At 37.7% G+C, this 19,242-nt stretch overlaps 1 protein-coding gene across 1 annotated transcript in view; it reads left to right on the top strand.

The window, feature by feature from the left end:
* Positions 1-19,242, top strand: part of XPO4 (exportin 4) — a 76,891-nt gene that overhangs the window by 36,322 nt on the left and 21,327 nt on the right. The window contains exons 5-10 of the mRNA XM_068671164.1: positions 819-935; positions 1,671-1,824; positions 9,891-10,003; positions 12,406-12,563; positions 12,840-13,014; positions 17,574-17,750. Of these exons, the coding sequence (XP_068527265.1) occupies positions 819-935; positions 1,671-1,824; positions 9,891-10,003; positions 12,406-12,563; positions 12,840-13,014; positions 17,574-17,750 (894 nt within the window). The remainder of the gene's footprint in view (positions 1-818; positions 936-1,670; positions 1,825-9,890; positions 10,004-12,405; positions 12,564-12,839; positions 13,015-17,573; positions 17,751-19,242) is intronic.

Genomic DNA, 19,242 nt, shown 5'->3' with positions numbered 1-19,242 from the left:
AAGCGTTTGATTTACCTTACCTTAAATTTTGAGAATGAAGATGATACTTAAACCTTCAATCTTCATGTATATGTTTCTCTAAAATCAATGTGTTTTTTTGTTTGTTTGTTTGTTTGCTTTTTCCTCACCCGTTTTTATACTGCTTCAGGGACACCATTCCAAAAGAGTAGCTTTAAAGGTTCTTTCTGAGGCTTATGGATCTTGTGCTTTGGAGGAGAGTATCTAAAAGCTTTTAAGCATCAGAGCTTTCTGCATATTCCTCCCCTTTTTTGATGAGGGAGAGGGAAAAGAGGGTGCATTGCAGGTGCTGTTTTTTAATAGCTTTTATCGCTTTCTGTGGTGTACATTTAATCATGATCAGATACCAACAAGGTAAGTGTAGCAAATGCAAAGAAGTGCCAAAATAAACTTCAGAGTGATCTCTGAGCTGCTGGATGGGTAGAAAAAAGTATAAACTGTATCTTCCCTGATTCTAATACCTGTAGAACCATGTGCATGGGGAGAGAAAATTATCAGGCTGGCAAATGGATTGCAGTGTTTGTTTCCATTTTGTAGAGATGGTTGTACAGGTGTTAGTTTTTTGTGCTGCTCAAATACTTGAATTTCTTGTGCAAGGGTGGAGCTTGGATGCTTCCAGAGACAGCTCGCCCAATCATCTGTAATCCTGAAAGCTTAAGTTGTTCTAATTTGTGTCAGAAGAAACTAAAAGAATAGCCTCAGGAATATGCAAATAAAGTAACTTAAGGACAATGTAGGTGGTGTTACGTTGTTGGACATCTTTTAGTTATATTATTCCCCTTTCTTTTTTTTTTTTGTAGCAAACTTTGGCCTGTTCCATTTTAACGGCATTGTTGAGTGAATTCTCAAGTTCAAGTAAAACCAGCAACATTGGACTAAGCATGGAGTTCCACGGTAACTGTAAACGTATATTTCAGGTAAACTACTTCTGTATCAATACATGCTACCTGTGTTTATAAAATCTATATATTAAGAAGCAGAAGTACTTTCTTGGACTAGGTGCATTCAGTTACAGTGTATGCTTGACAGCATTTAATTGGACGAATATATATTATAAATATAGATACTGGCTACCTTAGGAAAATTGATAATGTAATTTTAAAATACTTGTATCAAAAAAGTGCCATCTCTTTGCCCATTTGATGAATGTGGAGCTACAGATCTTTACACGGTTGGACTCTTTAATTCCTTGGCTACCAATTGCAAACAAAACGAATACTCTGTGGAACAATGATAGTCTTAAATATAGCTTTGGTTTAAAGCCAAGGAGAGCTATGTATTTAAAAATATTATTGCAGATGGTGTAGTCTGGTTGTCTCAGATGTATTGTTTGGCCAGGCAGAAATGTTTTTGTGAAGGCATTGCTTTAAACTCTGACTGTTGTGGAACAACTTACCAACTTTTTTCATGCCAAAGACCACCCCCCTCCTCCACCAGTTGTCAAAAAGTTATTGTTAAGTTTTTCCTTTACTGACTAAACTTATATAAATATTTTTATTATTATTTACCAACACATTGCATTTGTTTTGGCAAACAAGTTGGGGGCTCTCACTGTCAACTTTGGAATATTTTCAGCTTTTTAATGAAAACTTGGGTGAACACAAAAATGACTGAGAGGCTCTATTAACATGTTGTGTTTGTCCTGACTGTAGGAGGATGATCTGCGGCAGATCTTCATGCTCACAGTAGAGGTACTTCAGGAATTCAGCAGACGTGAAAACCTCAATGCTCAGATGTCTTCAGTGTTTCAGCGTTATCTTGCACTAGCCAATCAGGTCTTAAGCTGGAACTTCCTTCCTCCAAATTATATCCTTTCAATATCAGGCCTTTTATTTCAGCTGACTTGGATCACTTCTGTTGGGTGGTAAATTGTGAGGAGAGAAAAATGGAAATTAAAGTCTTATATTTAGTCTGTGTTTTAAGTTTTTTTTTTCACTCCTGCATTTGCTTAAGAGGTGCTTATATAAAGAAGCTGCTGTTACTTTTCTTTGGAGTATTTTATATAAAAGGCCAAATTAGTTCAGCAGAGCAGCTTCCAGTTTGGAGCTGATGATCCTCCTGGCATGTATGTGGTTGTTGCAAGGGCCAGGTGAAGTGTAACAAACTACTTCAGTGCAGAACCAAATGGTGAAGGGATCTAAGTAAGCTCTGTTCAATTTTTATGCAGAGATCTGATCTTTCTTTTTGCTCTCAGAGAAGAGAAGCAGGTAGGGGAATGCCCTGGCATTTCACAATGTGCATGCTCAAAGGATTCCCCCAGTAAAAGAGAAGAACTGGAATCTTTTTCTTTTTTTGCCAATATACTGGTACTGTTGCTTCCCTTTTCATATTTTTGTGGTGTGTGCTGGTTATGAATGTCCAGGGAAATGTGGAGTTGGTAAGCAGAGGAAGAAATGGGAATATAATGAAGAATCAGAAAGAGAGAGTGACTCTTGGTGAGGGAGGGAAGAAGAGAGGTGAAACATGCTTGGCCTGAAATGAAAAATGGGCCAGAAGAATATGGTAGAAATAGAGGGTACAGCATTATGACAACTCTTTTAATAGTGACACCATCTTTAAGATACTCAGCAAACTTACCAAGAGCCAACCTGTTAAGCTGCTTTATAAGCTTTTTTCGTAAAACTGTCAGAATAATTTACTACTGTTACACATACTGCAGGAATCTTGGTGTTGCCTTCAAATCCTTTGTATAGGATTTTATTAGAGTTTGACAATCAGAAGGCAGCATGTGTGTGTTTCTGTTGTCTTTGAATCTGTTCATTGTGTAAGGAGCAGCAGAAGTGAAAGTGGATATTCTTTGGTTCACATCCGTAAAGTAGAATGCCAGATAGTGTCTTTTTGGAAAGTGCTGTGGATGAAAAGTAAATATTTCACGCCTGTTAATCACTGAAGTGGTTTGGCAAGGGGCCAGAGAGGAATTCAGTGCATGTGCTTACAAGACTGAGGTTGGAATCAAATTATTGCATCTTATAAAAGTTTTCAGAAGAGAATTTGGGATTTGTGAGAATTCAAATGATGTGTGAACACTTTTTAAAGCAGTCACAGTAAATAGAAAGGAAATGCCTTTGTGTTGTGTAGTGGTGGGTGGAGGTCATTTCCTCTGATTTTTAGTCTTGCCTAACGCAAACCTGTGATGTACACCGTCACAAATACTGACGGTATTACAGTTTGAAAGTGAAAACTCAAGCTTTTTCATGAGCACTTTATCCTAACCTGAAGGTTTGCAGTGGTGGGGCTAGTTAAATGCAAGCAACATGTTGGTAGGAATTTATTCAGGCCTTGAGAGTTGCAGCTTTTGTTTACACCTGTATATAATTAGAAGTGGTCCAATCTATAGGTATTTGTAAATAAGTGTTAATTGTAATGGCTAAGTAAGGCATATCACTACTTGAGATTGACAGAGTTTCCTGCTACTTGGCCTACTTGAGATACTACTGCTGTTAAATTCTGGCCACTTCTGGAGACTGCTTCTGGTGTAGACAGACCTTTAGTTTGAACCACCACAAGTGCTCTTCTGTGCTTCTGTTTCATATCTTTTTATAACTCAGATTCTCCATTATATCATCGTCTTGTTTTCTGCCGTTGGGCTTTTCATTGTGCTGTAAGAACTATGACACTGGTTGTGCTCTCTCTCCTCTATTTAGCAACCTGTTTTCACAGAACTTGGAATGGCTTTAATCACTTTGGAGAAAAGTGGGTCTTAACTAAGGTTCAGTAGCTGTTAGGTGACAGCTACCGTGGTGACAGCCACGTGTTGATGTAGCTGTTGATTGTTAGTTCCTGGACAGTGAAGCTTAACTTGGCAGCAATTTCTACATAGGTAGCACATTACACAAGAACATAAGAATGCCAATTGATCAGTTGGTGTCCTCTTTCCAAATCTTGCCAGTACACATGCCAAAGCGATGGGCATAAATTTAATACCTAAAGCATGGAGTAAAATGATCCATAGTATCCACATATGTGTATATATATATATTTTCCTTTAGTTGATATTCCCAACAAGATAATTTATTCTCAGTCTTCCTTGCAGCATAGCAGTTATCTGCAGTATCTGTACGTAATCTTTAGCAGATTCTGGTAGTTTGTGCCCTCTGCCCCCTGCAAAAAAAAAAAAAAAAAAAAAAAAAAAAAGCAGCATAAATACGTGCTTTTCAGTGATGTAGTGATTTTTCACTGAGGCACAGCATTTATATCACTAAATTGCAAGAATTACATCAAAATATGACTTCTCAAGAAGTGAAAAGTGCTGTTACAGGTAAATTTGGCATGTGTTGCATTGTTAAATGCAGCCTTAGGCAGCGCTGCTGGCAATTAGAAGAGCTGTAGTAAATATAAATTGTTTATTACCAGCAAGAAGATCTGGCATAAAAGGTGCATTCTGGAGTAGCCACCTTGTTGAGCAGTGAAAGAGGAGAGGCTGACACCAACCTGCTCTTAAGCTGGAGCTCAGTAATTATTGAGTGCCTTACTGCAGCAGTAAGGCACGATGACCTAGGAGGCTCCCTCTCAGTCACGTGCAGTTTCTTCCATTTCATTTTCTAACCCACAGGCAATCGCCTATTGTTGTTTTCACCTGTTACCTCGAGGCATTAGCTCACCTGATGTTTGCAGATGCTTTGGGGATTTTTGGCAGTACTGTTGGAAATGACAATAGCATAGAATTCCTATTTTGCACTAAGAACGTGCAGCAGTCAGTTGTGGCATGTTGGCTTCTGTAGGATTTCCTTTTTCAGTGCTGTCACAGCACAGTTAGATATTGGTTACTTGGATGGAACTGGTTTTACACTGAATCTTTTCTTCAGTGAGTATTCTGAATAGTTAAGAGACTGCAAGCAGATGATGGGTACTAAGAGATGCAGCCCTCTCCTTTACAAGAACGCTATCGAGGATCCCACTCCTAGTACGTGAGGAGTGTCCAAAGACCCCAGTTAAGGAATTCAGCATTGCTGGACCCTAATGCACTTTGACATGAATGTATAATCTGTCCTACGGAGTCAGGACGTAATCACATTCTTTTACCTCCAGAGGTGTTTCTCATCACTTCTTTACTTTGGGATTTATCTGTTCTTGGCAGCTGCGTTCTAATAGACTTTGGATGAATGCCCACAAATGCAGAAGTTCTTAATCAGGCCTTTGTCCTGCTATCTCCCATCTACAGCAAGGTGTTCCTTATCTGTCATTAGGAGCCATTATGGAACTATTTATCCCATATTTTATTCATAAAGGTGCAATTTTTTTTTTACAGCTTTTTGTAGAGAGCGCTAATAGTACACGAATGAACAGGAACTTTAGTGTTAGTTTTTGTTTTTGATTTGGTGTCTCTTCTTGCTAGGAGGCAAGCTGGCAAATTTTCAGGTGAATGTAGAATAAGGGATTAGATTTAAAATACAGGTTACGTAACCCTGATGGGATGCACTCCTCTAGTATGCATCACTGCCATCCCGTCAAAATTCATGGTGCAGTGGCAGTGATATGAACTGACTGAAGCTTTTGTCTGATCAGAATTCTGGTTTTAGTATGGGTGTTCCTCAGCTATATGTTTAAAGGAACAAGCTCTTCATATCTCTTGTGAAAATATCTTAAGCCAGAACGAGGGACCTCTCTGGGAGATCCTGCGAACCATACAGCTCTGCAAGCTTTCAGGATTTGAAGTCGGTCCAACCCAGATTGGTAGCATCTGTTGTGCATAATGGAAGTGCATGAAAAACAGAGTGCTCAGAAAAAACAACACCAGGTTTGTTTTGAGGAATGATTTGAGTTGGCATCGCTGCTGAAAAAGCATCCTGACCCAGCATCTCTCAGGAGCGTGATACTGAGCAGGGAACCGCCTGGCTGAGGGCTTTTTTCTAGTGGGGTGAGGTCCTGACTGTGATTTGTTGCACAACTGCAGATACAACTGTGCTGAGGAGAGACAACGTGGGTTTCCTTCAGCAGCAGGGCTGCTTTCCTTAGGTCTTCTGTTTGCTAACACCCTGGGGTTATCCTAAATTTACTACAGTCTTCATTTGAAAGATGAAGGGATGAGGTGCTGTCCCGGCTGTTGTTTGGGTTATGAGGAAGAATTCATTGCAACTAAAACAGCTGTGTTGAAGAAAGTGGGGTAGACCTGTGCGGTGTCAAGAGTTGGACTTGATGATCCTTAAGGGTCCCTTCCAACTCAGGATATTCTATGATTCTATGATTCTAAGTGTAAAAGAGAGAGCTGCCTTTTACTTTTGTCAGTTTTATCCCTCTTTAAGAAAAAAATAACTTTGGAATCCCTAATGCTTAGAAATTTATCAGCTTTCTAGGTGGCAGGCAGTGGGAAGGTGTGAGTCTTGGGCTGCATCTATATGGCCATCACTTCTGCATAGGTGGTTTAAACAGAAGTTAGGCTTGAAGTGATCAGCTTGCTCACTGTTAGCTGTAGAGCTGTGGTCGCAAATTTTAGTAGAGATAGCAAATTTTAGCAAGGACTGCAGAATTAATCCACTTGGGTGGTCAACATGAGACTTTGTGCTGGCATGGCAGCTCCAGAGTTGGCTGGTTTTAAGATTAGCTGGTGTCTTCCTACACCTCCTCTGCCTGTTTCTTTGGAGACACAATCTGAATCTGGTGTCTCCCACATAAAGTAGTTTTTAACAAATATTTAATATTAAAGCCTACCTTTCTTCTCGTGAATGCTGGATCTGTTTCCTAGGAGTGTGAGTTGTATAAAGATTTGTGAAACCATTCTCCATAGGGGGCAGCAAGCCTCTGCATCACTTCTGGAGTGGATCCTAGACTCATCCCATGTGTTTGGCTTACTAACTAGCAAGCCAGAGGAGGTCTTAAAAATATAAATATAATCAGTATGCTAGCGTTGTAACACTGGATGGCAGATTTCCAAGCCATTACCTGAATAATGGATTTTTATTTGTAAAGTATAAGTCTCAGACTGATATAAAGCTCTCCAGAAAGATTCCAGACAACAAAGGTAAAGTGATTAAAACAACTTAACAACAACAAAAAAAAAGCTAAAATAAAAAATTGGGCCTCATCACTCCAGGAGTTCTTCATCCATTTCTGAGTTCTTTACTGCTATAGAAAAAATTGCAGATGGGAGTCTGGTAGATGCAGCCTTAGCTTTGATTTTTAAATTCCTTGTTTCATTCTTTGTGACAGGGCAAGCCTCCCTTCTAAGGGAGGGGAAAAAAAAATAAAACCCTAAAACACAACCTTGGGATCCATTTGCAAAAACTAGAATTTGTGGTAAGTCCTGAAGTGTTACAATCCCTCTATGGCTGCCTTAAGATATGAAATATTTTTATATTTATCTTTACCCATCCTGTAAGAGAGGCAAAGAATGGGAAGAAAATTACACATTTGATCATCTTTTTTTCTTTTTTTAGTATTTTCCTCCAAGAATCACAGAGAACTTTTTTCCAAATTATACTTTAAAAGTGAGAACTTAATCTTTTTAAGACAGATTACTCTGATTTCTCCAGTTCATTAAACAAAAACAAGTGCAGAGCTAGCGGCTGCATACATGAATGTAGGCAAAGATAAAAGAAAATCCATCTTAAACCATGTTTTCTCCTCTTCCTCTCTAGGCACTAATCAGGGATCACCAGAGCTTTATGAAACACGAAGGCACCTAGCTATACTCTTACACTTTACAGTAGAGCTTCATTCATGTTGTTGCGTGTTTTGATGATGAAGACTGCATTTGTCCTGTACACCCTCCATGTAGTAAGTAATTTAGTGCCATTTTTTCAGGTTTGGCACAAGTAGGCTGCTGCTAATAAGGCAGAAGTTCAGATGTTTCATGGCAGGGAGCATCTCCACACCCAGCTTACGTTAACGTCTGCATTCACCTGGTGTGGGACAGAAAGTGGCTGTAAAATCTCCGTAATAGCTGCAGCCGTAATTTGTATTGTTCAATTAACAGATATTTTACCTACAAGTCTGTCAGATATGTCATCAGTCCGTTAGCGTGAGAAACGACACTAAAAATAACAGGATAGGGCCACTAAATACTGGGGCTCGTTAAAATAGTGACAGCAGAGCAGCCCTTCTTCCATTCCACGTGAAATGTGTTACGTAGCTCGTCCCCCCTGCAAACTCAAGCTAGTGGAGAGCAAATTGATTTTCAGAGACTGATAATATATCTGTAGGCTCTCTTTGATAAGGATGCCAGTCTTTTACAAGAGTTAAGGCAAAGAACCCTCTTGAAAATAAACAATTTAATTTTTTTTTCCCAGAGTATTATAGATGAGAAGGAAAAAAAGCATAACTTAATGCACCAGCTCTGATTACATTAGTCTTAATTTGTAATATTACTCTGATAAAGGATGGGTGTGTTAATTCATGCCTATATTTTATTTTTATCTGGAAGAATTGAAGTGTTTTCGATCACCTGAATGACATTTGTATTTCAGATGAAAGTAAAATAGAGAATTATCTGTTTTCTAATTATTATTTCTATTTTCTCAGTGTCTAAAACAATGTAGATCTGGTAGTGTTCAACGCACACTGAGAGTTTTGAAAATCGTGAAACTGGTTTTGCTTCAACATGTGTGAAAATCCGTGATTGTTCTCGTGCATTGTAATGTGCTGAAGGCAGCTCTGGGCACGTACCCTCAGTGAATTTCCACTTGGTGCTGTGCTGTGGAAAAAAGTGGCTTTTTTGAAACTGTTCTGCACAGTGTTACTGTGATTTTCTGTGTTTGGCAGAACTCAGAGGGCAAGTGTAAATAAACCAAAATTGTGTCTCCTGCCTTGCACGACAACCTTTCACGTGAAAATAGATGTTTGCTTTATACATTGGTCTCAAACAAATCCCATCAGAGTTCAAGGGATCTGCTTTCCTGAACAGTATTATTGTAAAAATTATTTTTATTCAGCAGTATACATTATTTTTAAAAACTTTTTTTTATAATACCTGATAACTTAATGAACAGTATTAATTTTGTCGTTTACCAATGAGTAGATTATATGCAGTTGAGCCTGCTGTTGCTTATTCTGATGGCTGGGTTACAAAGCATTCAGAGGGGGCGGTGAAAGGTTTTAAAAAGAGAAATTAAAACATAACTTGTGTGCTAAAGCAGTTTTACTGCTACTTGGATTGAGGGATGTCACACTAGGAAGCACTTTCAAAAATCTGTGATAAATGCTGCCCTGTGTGATCAGACTGACAAAGAATGTAACGTGCTTGTTTAATTGATTTTTTTCATGTATTTGTTATTTTTCTGCGCTGGCAGAATTTCATAAAAAATAATTATGCCAAATGATACGGTAATAACTGAAAGGAGCGCAGAGAAGCCATGGTTATAGTGTGGGCGCTTTTTATTGTGGGTTTTTTACAAGCATATGTTTAATATGACAATGCCTTGTGGTGCCTTGCGCTTTTGTTCTTCACAGCATGATAAAAAATGTCGATTAATGCGGGGCTAACATATCTGCATTCTGTGAGGCATATTTGGCTATTTAGAAAAATAGGATATAGATTTCAATGGGCTATCTTTAGCTATCCTCAGGCCTTTTTAAAAGCTGCCAGGAAAATTTTTTAGAAAATGATTTCCCATTTTGCATAAATTTTAACACCTGTTAATTGCGGTTGCTTTCTTCCCTTCTCGCTGTGTCACATTAGACACCCTGGTTATCAAAGTGATCGTATCACTATGGTATGTCTCATAATTATGATCAAACTGTTATCTAACATTCCTGGAGCATTCTTTTTTTCAATACTTAATACCTTTTATTCCTTGGCCTCATGCATGAATTATGCTGTGTATGTGAAGAGGCTTAAAGTTTGTTTCCATTACATTCTTTCTGAATGGATCCTGTTGTATCTAGGATTTTTTTAAAGCCAAGTAGGAATGTTATTGTTGACCTTGACACCAGATAACTGGGCAGACATTATATAGCTATGTTTGAATCCTCACAAAATGTGATGCTAAAGCCAACAGAATCCTGGCGTGAGACCCTCCTGGACAGCAGAGTTATGGAGCTTTTCTTTACAGTAAGTTTCATTCTTCAACTTTCATAGTCCAGACCACAGGGAAAGCAGCTCCTTCCTGTTTTAAAACTTTACTCTTGGATCCTTCCTTTTGCATCAGGTAGGACTGATTCAGTTAACTTCAACTGGTTTGTCAGAGCAAACAAAGTATTGTGTTTTTCTGAGGTTAACAGATATGTGTTTTGCCTGTAAATTGCCTTAAATTGGTAACAATTAACTAAGGAAAAAAGGGTATGGTTATCTAAGCTTTGCTCTGTTTAGTGCTTTTGAACATGTATTCTAAAAATGAAACCAAGTATTGGGAGCAGTGGTTAGACTATGCCTTTCAGATAAGGTGTAACAGCTCTCAAATGAACAGTATTATTTTTTTTTGCTGATCTTAGAGCATTTGCTCGACAGAATAGCTGAAAATAAGCAATGTAATTGCCATTTTCTAGCCAGTTCCAGCATACTAAATTTTGCATCTCTTTCCGCAGCACAAAGTGAATCAAAGCAAGTTAAATTGAGATAGATGAAGTTAGGAGTGATGGGGAAGAGAGAGAGTGGGGAAAGGGGAATGTAATATTCACTTCCCGTGATTTAAAAAAGAGGTCTGATATTAAAACTGTATAAAATGAATGTTACTTTCCACCACTCTTGGGGGGAAGGTTGGTAGTCTTTGTTCAGCAAGGAAATGCTGCAGCAGCAGCATTATTGGTTTATAAATTAGTTTACTGTGATATTTTATTATCTTAAATCTCCTGGGACCTCAGAATTCATCATTCTCTCGCTATTTCATTTTTGCAAAGCAAAGAAATAATGTGCTCAAAGCTGGGAGAAAGTTGTTTCCAGATAAAGCAAATGGAAATCTCCAGGGCTGCTTGAGAATTGCCTGATATGTGTTTGGATACGTCTATACTTTGTAGGATTTTTTTTATAAGTTATTGTTTTTTTAACTGAAAGTTTATCTGTTCCAGCAGTTTTGAAAAGGTGAAAAAATCACTGGCAGACCTCTTAGCAGCTACACACAATCTGAACAGCTGTCTAGACTATCCAGACAGTTGCTACTGTCAGCTGTGAACCTCCACATGCAAATAACTTTTTGGCTTACATATTAACCCTTCCTCGTTTAAAAGTATGAAGTTGTCTGCATTAAATCTCTTTCTTTGGCTGCTTATTAAGACTACTTATTTGTGATGAGGATATTGTTTTCAGTAACATGCAAAATTGTTGTAATACATTCGCATTTTATTTAATGGCAACCAAAGCAGGCCTATATTTGATTATTTTTGAATGAAGGCTAGCCAGGGCAGTCTGCTGTCAGTTTTGGTTTTAGATTCCTGATTCGCAATGGTTGAGGCTGGTGGTATTAGCTTGCTATTTGAAGTAATGTAAGTGAATGGTGGTCGTTCATATTCATATAACTGATCTAAGAAATTTTAATAACCTTGCAAAACTTGGCAAGACTGCCATGTTAAAGAGGAAGCCTTCACTTGAAATCTCAACCGAGTGTGGAATGCGTATTAGGAGGGGTATTTCTGTTTCAGGGCTTGTTTCTCCTGGCAGTTTAATCTTTCAGAGGTTAACCATGCAGCTAATCCAACTGGTTATGAGTTAGGTGAAGCTGAAGATAAAATGCCACAAGGAAGTGGTCAGTGTGTCTTAACTGTACTTTTATGATATAATTTAGGTAAATTGCGGAGGAAAATGTGGAGGAAAAAGCTACCCTGTATTTTTCAGTAAAATTTACATGAAAAAAACAGAAGGCGTGAGCATAAGAATATTCTTAAAACCCGCAGTTGATAATTGTAGTGTGAACTGTGAGAATATGTCTCCTGGAAATATTAGCAGATTTGAATCTAGAAGGTCTTAGCAGCAGAAGTAGTGATGTAACACAGAAATGAAAGAAGATGACTTGGCCCTGTATAATGTAAGGGTGTTGCCAAGGAAGTGATGCATTCATTTTTGTGTGTGTCTTCAGTGTTTACCTCTGCTAAAGAAGCATCTCTATAATCTTGATTGAACTTGTTGACTAACTTTAGCAAGACTCCGTAGCCTAGGCATAGTTAGCATAATAGAGATGACTGTCATTATTGCTGTTTTTAGAAGGAGCAGTATGTCTGACTGGCTGGCATCTGTTTCTCTCTTTAAGACATAACATTCGGTACACAGTTCAATTTTCAAAATGTAAGACTTAACTAAATGTTAGTATCAGCGAGTTAACTTCAGGCTCGCGATTTTGTGAACCGAGTCATGATCGTGACATTTGCCAGGGTTGAGGGAGTCGTAGAAACCCTCGCGTTTCAGACTGAATAGAAGTTATAGTAAGCTTTTTTTGGTGTGTGCTCTTTTGGATTGAGAGCCATGTGACTGTTGTAAGAACATCCTATTTTCCGCGTATTATTAACTATCTCGCTTCCTGAAAGGTGCATCGAAAAATCAGAGAAGATACAGATATGGCCCAAGATTCATTACAGTGTCTGGCACAGCTGGCGTCTTTGCATGGGTCAGTCTTTCCTGACGAAGGTTCACAAGTTGATTACCTGGCACACTTCATTGAGGGATTACTGAATACTATCAATGGGTATGTATGCCTGCTCTCTAAATTTAGATGGCATCTTTTAATCTTTAGTTTGGAGTGCAGTGTGCGTGTGTGAAGAACTGGTATGACTTGCTTATTTCTGGGTATAATCTGTGTTTACTCTTGGATTATTGACACTTCAAAAAAAATACATCTTAAAGTAGGTGCTTCTTAAACTAACACGAGATAGATTTATTGATTGAAAATTTATCTAGAAAATCAATTGGCTTTTAACACTTTTCTTGATGGCAGAAAGCTAACTCCTATTTCTATCTATAGAATTGAAATAGAAGACTCTGAAGCAGTGGGAATTTCCAGTATTATCAGCAACCTGATAACCGTATTTCCTCGAAATATTTTAACTGCCATTCCAAATGAACTTTTCTCTTCATTTGTTAACTGCCTCGCACATCTCACTTGTTCTTTTGGAAGAAGTGCTGCCTTGGAAGAAGTGGTAAGTATTCATTCTCAAAAAGTAGGTATTCTTTTTGCTTCCCTCTCCTTGTAATAAGCATAAGTGATAGGTGAATCTGGCTGTTTTGTCAATAACTGTTGTGAAACCCAGTGCTTTTGTTCTAGATATTTCTGAAATCGCATCTGAAAGGGTTTTATTTTTTTTATGTGCAACAATTGCAGACTGCATCTTTCGAACTTTTGATTTAAAGCACCTGCTTCGTATTTTCACTTTTAAAAGAATGGGTACATTAAAAAAGTATGAAAGTCTTTAGATGTTGCTGGATTGCTCTTGTGGGACTTCTCTGAAAAGTGTTGTAGATAATGAACATGCTACAAACGTGAAAGCTTAAAATGACTGTGTGAACATATGGACGGACTGAAACTTATGCTGTCAGGGGTTTTACAGGCAGGAACTTCTGTTTGAAGTGAATGTAGCTGCTAAGATCTATTGTTAACCCCATACTATTAAACTTAAATCATCCCTCTGTTACTGACACAGTTCAAGTAATAATTCTACATACAAATCTGGAGAGGGAATTCAGCGGACTTTTCTGTTTGCTTACTTCTTTCAAACCTTGGTTGTAACATGGAAGATCCATTTTGATAGGCTAAATCCTCTGCTTCCAAGGGAAAAAAAAAGATTTTAAAAATAAAAATGTCTAAGGAGACCTAATTTATGAAAAAAGCCCGTAAGAATTAAGGTGCATCTTTCACCTGAGCTATTTACATGGAATAGTTATTAATTTAAATGAAGCTATCAAGACACCATCCTGGGTTTTCCCCATTATCATTAAAAAGAATGATTTTTTTTTCCAGTTTTTCTATATATACTGACTAGGCTTGATACCTATCATTTAAATGAAAGGGACTAGAGGATATACATTTCTTCAGTTAGTCTCGTTACTGGAGAGCTAGAATACACAACCATATTTAACTTCAGGAGCTCTCAGCATAAGCCACCAACTCAGAGTACTTCACCTCTCAGCAAAAGCCCGAGGTAGCTTGTACTGTTGTCTGGTACAAAGAGTTTGTTTTGGAAATGGCTGGCTGCTCGTGCCTAGTGAATGTGTCTGCCTATGCATACATAATCCTCTAGTTTTTGCTGAAGAAAGTCATTTCAATATTATATTACAGTGTTATCAGATCCAGCAAGATAAGAAAGAAGACTGCAATTTTTTTCTTTAACGAAAGAACTTGTTCATTGTCACAGAATCTTTAAAGCGTTCTGTAGAAGAAAGAAACATCACACTTCCACCACTTCATTGTGTCATCGGTCTAACAGTTGTATAGCTTATATCTCAACTTCACGTGGTTGCTCTGATCTCCAGGATAATTACAAAATTCTGTGGTATTCAGGCTTCAAAAAATAATTTGTATATCTTATCATTGTATCAGCAATAAGGAGCACTACAGAGTGTTTCAGACTATTGCTGACTTAATCCAGATGGTGTAGTGGCACGGTGTGCTGCAACTGTGGAAATACTTATTTGCATCCCTGAAGGCAATCTTTTGGCTTAGGAATGTTCCAGCCCTGGTCAGTGTGTTTCACAGAGTCATTTAGGTTGGAAAAGACCTTTAAGATCATCAAGTCTAACCAGTGTGTAACACTACCTAGTCCACCACTAAACTATGTCCCTAAGCACCTAAGCTACTTGCTTAGATTGCTTGTAGCAATGTACTCTGTGAACTCATACGCTCATGAGCTTAATTGCTTTCTGTAATTAAGAGTTTTTGGTGAAAGGTGAAATACCACATGCATTGGGCTCAGTGGGATCCTGAGATTTCAGAAATCTAAAATGCAGCAGAACACAGGTGTCCACAGCACGGCTTTGCTCATGGGGCAAGCTGTTTTTCCCATATTTCTGCCACTTTGTGTGCCAGCAGGATGGCTTGTGTGAGTGTTGCAGAAAGCCCACCAGACACAGGGAATCAGCTTAGCCAGAAGCTTGCTATTGAAACTGTCAAAATCAGGAGGTCCCAAACTGTAATGAGCAAACCACTTCAAAGCAGCACGTGTCTTGGCACAGAATCAGAAGCTGTTGCTGGTGGTACTTGCTGCTGTTGCTAATATTGATATTCAACAAAGGGGGAGGAAAAAAACCCACACACAATCCAAACATGTTCAAATGTTGTTTTACATTTACTTGGCTGTTGATTGAGGGAAGTTGTTGGAACATTTGCCTGAACAACTACGCTGTGGAGGACAGTAAGCTTCAGCAATGCTTGGGGTTAATTTATGATGCAATTTGGATCAGCCATCTCTTCCTTAATAACGCTGGGTATGAGAGAAGATGCTTGTCCACAGCTATGCTTTCCTTTGCTCAAAGCTTAAAGCTTGTGCAGAAGTAGGAGTCTGTAGTAGTTGATCAGAATTAGAGAAGAGTACGAGCAAGATGTTGAATGAAAATTCAAATAGAAATGCTCTCAAAGTGTTTTGTTTTGTTTTTTCTCAGCTGTGTTTCTTAATGCATTGTTCCTGATTTCCTGATTTATGGTATTTTATTGTTGCTTTTTTAAAGTTCCATAAGGGGAGAGATCATTCTTAATTTGGTCTCTCTCTACTTTGCTTATAACTTTTCCCAGTTTGCTGCTACTTAGCAAGTTTTAGAAGCCTTCTTTCTTCAGAAGGTCGGCAGACTCTGAAGGAAGAATCTTGGAGAAATTCAGCAGCATTGTTTTGATGTTAGTGGTTGTACTTTGCTTCTCCTGAAAATCTTAAGTCCTGAACTGGGCCCTGCCAACTTCTTCTGGTAGATCCATCAGAAAGTTTCTGCTTCCCAGTCTGCAGCTTGTCACATACAGTCTGCCTGCATGACATCTTCAGTAGCCCAGCAGTAGCCTTTCATCTGAATGACTAATCTAAAACAAGATTGGGAATTTTTAGGAAGGTTCCTTTGTGATTATATTTGTTCAAGATCAATAAACCCTACTGCTTGGGCACCTACTTTAAGGAGGCACTTACTAATCCTAGCTTCCTTACGAAAATACTGTAAGGTGTTGGTAATAGTATACAAAAAAGGCTTATTCTGTATTACCTTCTCAAATCTGAGTTGGTTTTTTTTCTCATAAAAGGACATTGTTTCTTGTGTTATGTTCTGGATTCTTATAAATTATTAATTGTACGTAAGTTAAAAAAATACACACACACACACACATATATATACACGCATATCAAAGTGTTTCATGTTTCAATGAATGTCCTTTAGCCAAATATTAAAAACATGCTGTGCCTGTCCTAAATTTGTTTTATGTTAGCGTTGAATACAGTTTGGTCTCTCTCATCATCATCTTCAGCTTTTGTTTTTCAAACTTGCATGTGCCCCACATTTTAGCTAATGTAAATACGACCACTTTGCAGTTACAGAATGATGCTGTGAAAATATCTTGAAATGCTTCCAACATGGTATCAGTTTTCCCTCTTAGTCAGTCATCCAGCCAATGTTTTTTTCCCTTTGTTCATGCAGCCATGTTTGTAACTTCACTGAAAGTCAGGAATTCCTCTGTCTGGAGCATGATTAAGGCCTCAGTATCTCTGTATTTCATCAAGGAATCATTTTACTAAGCTCTGTTATCTCAAAGTAACCTTGGTGAGTGATCATGTTGGTTAAAAGTTGAGAAGAATTCTTAGAGGAAAGAGAAGTCCCGCAATACCAGCAAATCTATCCATCGAGTCACACTTAAGTTATATGAAGCTGGTTGTGTTTACTAAAGTTCAACTTTTGCGTCAAGTGAAAAAAAAAATTGATAATTGCATTAAATATCCTTTTCAAGAGAAACAACCCCTTTGGTATCTGGGTTCTTTAGGTTGCCTGTAACCCGGGAGATTTGTTTTTCAGATAAGAATTTCATTTGGCAACTTAAATACCCCATATAAATATATGTGAATAGCTAAAAGCATGAAGTGTCAATTAAAATGCACTAATGACTTGGAGATGCAGGCTTATTCTATGGAATTGTCCTTTTCCTTTGTTCACATAACGGGAAGTTGTGTATCGTCATCAAAACTGGCTGCCCACAGTAGGGTTTCTTTAATACATGCAGTCTTGTAATGATTTCCTCCAGAACAGAGAGTCATAATCTTTTCTGTCTCTTTGTTTGAAAAATAACAGAATACTTGCTAATCTATATGCATGTTTTCTGTTTTGTCTAATTAAACAAATAGCTCAATTCTTTGTTGTTTCCAGTATGAGCTGAGATGCTTGGTGTCATTGGAGAGAAAGCATGATAGCTCCTGTATTTAGGTGATTATGTGTATGTATGAAAGGCTGAAATTAAGACTGGTTTGGTTTTGAACATTAGAAGAAAAGAAATAGCTAAACACAGTAGGGTTTTTGTTTGTTTTTTAATTCTAGCAAAGCTGCATTGACCTTTTTGATGCATTGATTCAGTTCTTTCTGATGTGTTCAAGGATAGCCAATAATAAGTTTTGTGATTTTTTTTTTTCTTAAATTGCTTCAACATTAGAAGAACATCTGTTAAATAGTAATGAATGTAAGTACCTTCCTCTGGTTTAGTTTAGGAATAAGATGTTTGTTTTGTTTCTTTCATCTCTTACAGCTTGACAAAGATGACATGGTATATATGGAAGCATATGATAAGTTGCTGGAATCTTGGCTTACTTTGGTACAAGATGACAAACATTTCCATAAAGGTTTCTTTACCCAACATGCTGTTCAGGTCTTTAATTCTTACATTCAGTGCCATCTAGCTGCTCCCGATGGTACAAGGAATTTGGTAAGCCCTTGTAGTGGTAGTTTCTGATGATAATACAGAGTAACTAACCCACATGGGGATTTTGTTGTTGTATACTTTATTATGTAGCTCAAGGGAGCTAATATTACTTTGCTACTTGTGGTGTTGAATGAGAAATTTGCTGAATTTGTTAATCAGAGGTCATTTTCCAGTCTCCTTCTCTCATTATGAAAAGGAAATGAAGGAATACAAAGTTGGAAGTTACTTTTAAAAATAAATAAAATAAACCTGTTAGTTCAATTGGCGTGTTTCCTGATGGTCCTCCCTATAGATGCAATGACTAAACTTCTGACCACCCTTCTCTGGATTTGGGTTATAATTAAAATCTCCAATGAAACTGGAAGCCTTTTATCCTGTTATTTCCCATACGTTATCTTCAAATTATACTTTTGAAGTGTAATCTGAGAAAATATAGAATGACTATGCTTAGACTAAAAGAAGCATGAAATATTATGTGGTTCTTCTGGACAAAATGGTACATAAATTCCTTACTGAATTTTTGAGGTGGCTGTTCTCAAAAAAACAAACTTAAAAGTACCTCGGCTATCTCTTGGCCCTCTGCGAAAGCCCGTTAGTCTCTTTGCCAGGAGTATGGATCTTACTGAAACAGATTGTGGTACTGAAACTTGGATGTAGATGCTGAATGAATTAATTACTGCATAGATTTGATTCATTAGCTATATAAAATTGATCTCTTAAAAGTGATGCTATGCAAAGATCTCCAGGATACCTCATTCTGAAAAGCCATGCTTAAAACCCATGTCTAGTATCTTGATATGTAACAGATGGTAATAACAATGCCAAACAGAGAGGAATATTTCACAAGAGAACTTTGAATTCATATCAGGCGGTCTTGACATAGCTTGTATACACAGGTTAATTCATGTCATTCTGTGAGATAAGTCATTTATCCCATGGGTAACCTTTTAAAAGCCACAGCTGGCATTTTAGAATGCTTCTTGTTCGATATCAAAGCAGTAACAGGAACTTTCAGTCTCTGCTTTGAGAGCAGAGACTCACTCTTCAGTAAACAGCTGCAACTTTGAAGTTGCCAAAGGAGAATGATTTGCTGGGTTAGATAAAGAAAAGATGGGGTAAAAGCACTTTACGTAAGAAAATGTGTTTAGATTCAATTTTCCAGAGCCTTTGTAGGAACAATATGTAATGATAGCTTTCTCTGTCACTTATATTTGAATGTTAGTGGTGTAAATTCTGTCATTCGTCAAGAGGTTTTTGAAAACACTTCTAGCATTGATACGTGATTTCTACATATAAGGGTTCAACTCTTCAGGAAAATAAGCTCTGATTACTAGGCAGTCTTAAAATATAGCCAAGGCGAGAAGAATCTCATCTTGAGATATTTTTACTTTGCCTTCTATTTTTTCTGAGGTTGTAGCATTTACTTTTTAAAGGTATGCTTTTTTAAAATAACAAGTTATAGAAAATCTTTATTGAAGGAGGTGACATTCACTTT

Source organism: Anas acuta, chromosome 1 (assembly GCF_963932015.1).
Source record: "Anas acuta chromosome 1, bAnaAcu1.1, whole genome shotgun sequence".
Taxonomy (NCBI): Eukaryota; Metazoa; Chordata; class Aves; order Anseriformes; family Anatidae; genus Anas; species Anas acuta.
Note: the sequence above shows the minus strand (reverse complement) of the source record. Positions and strands in the feature narration are given on the sequence as shown.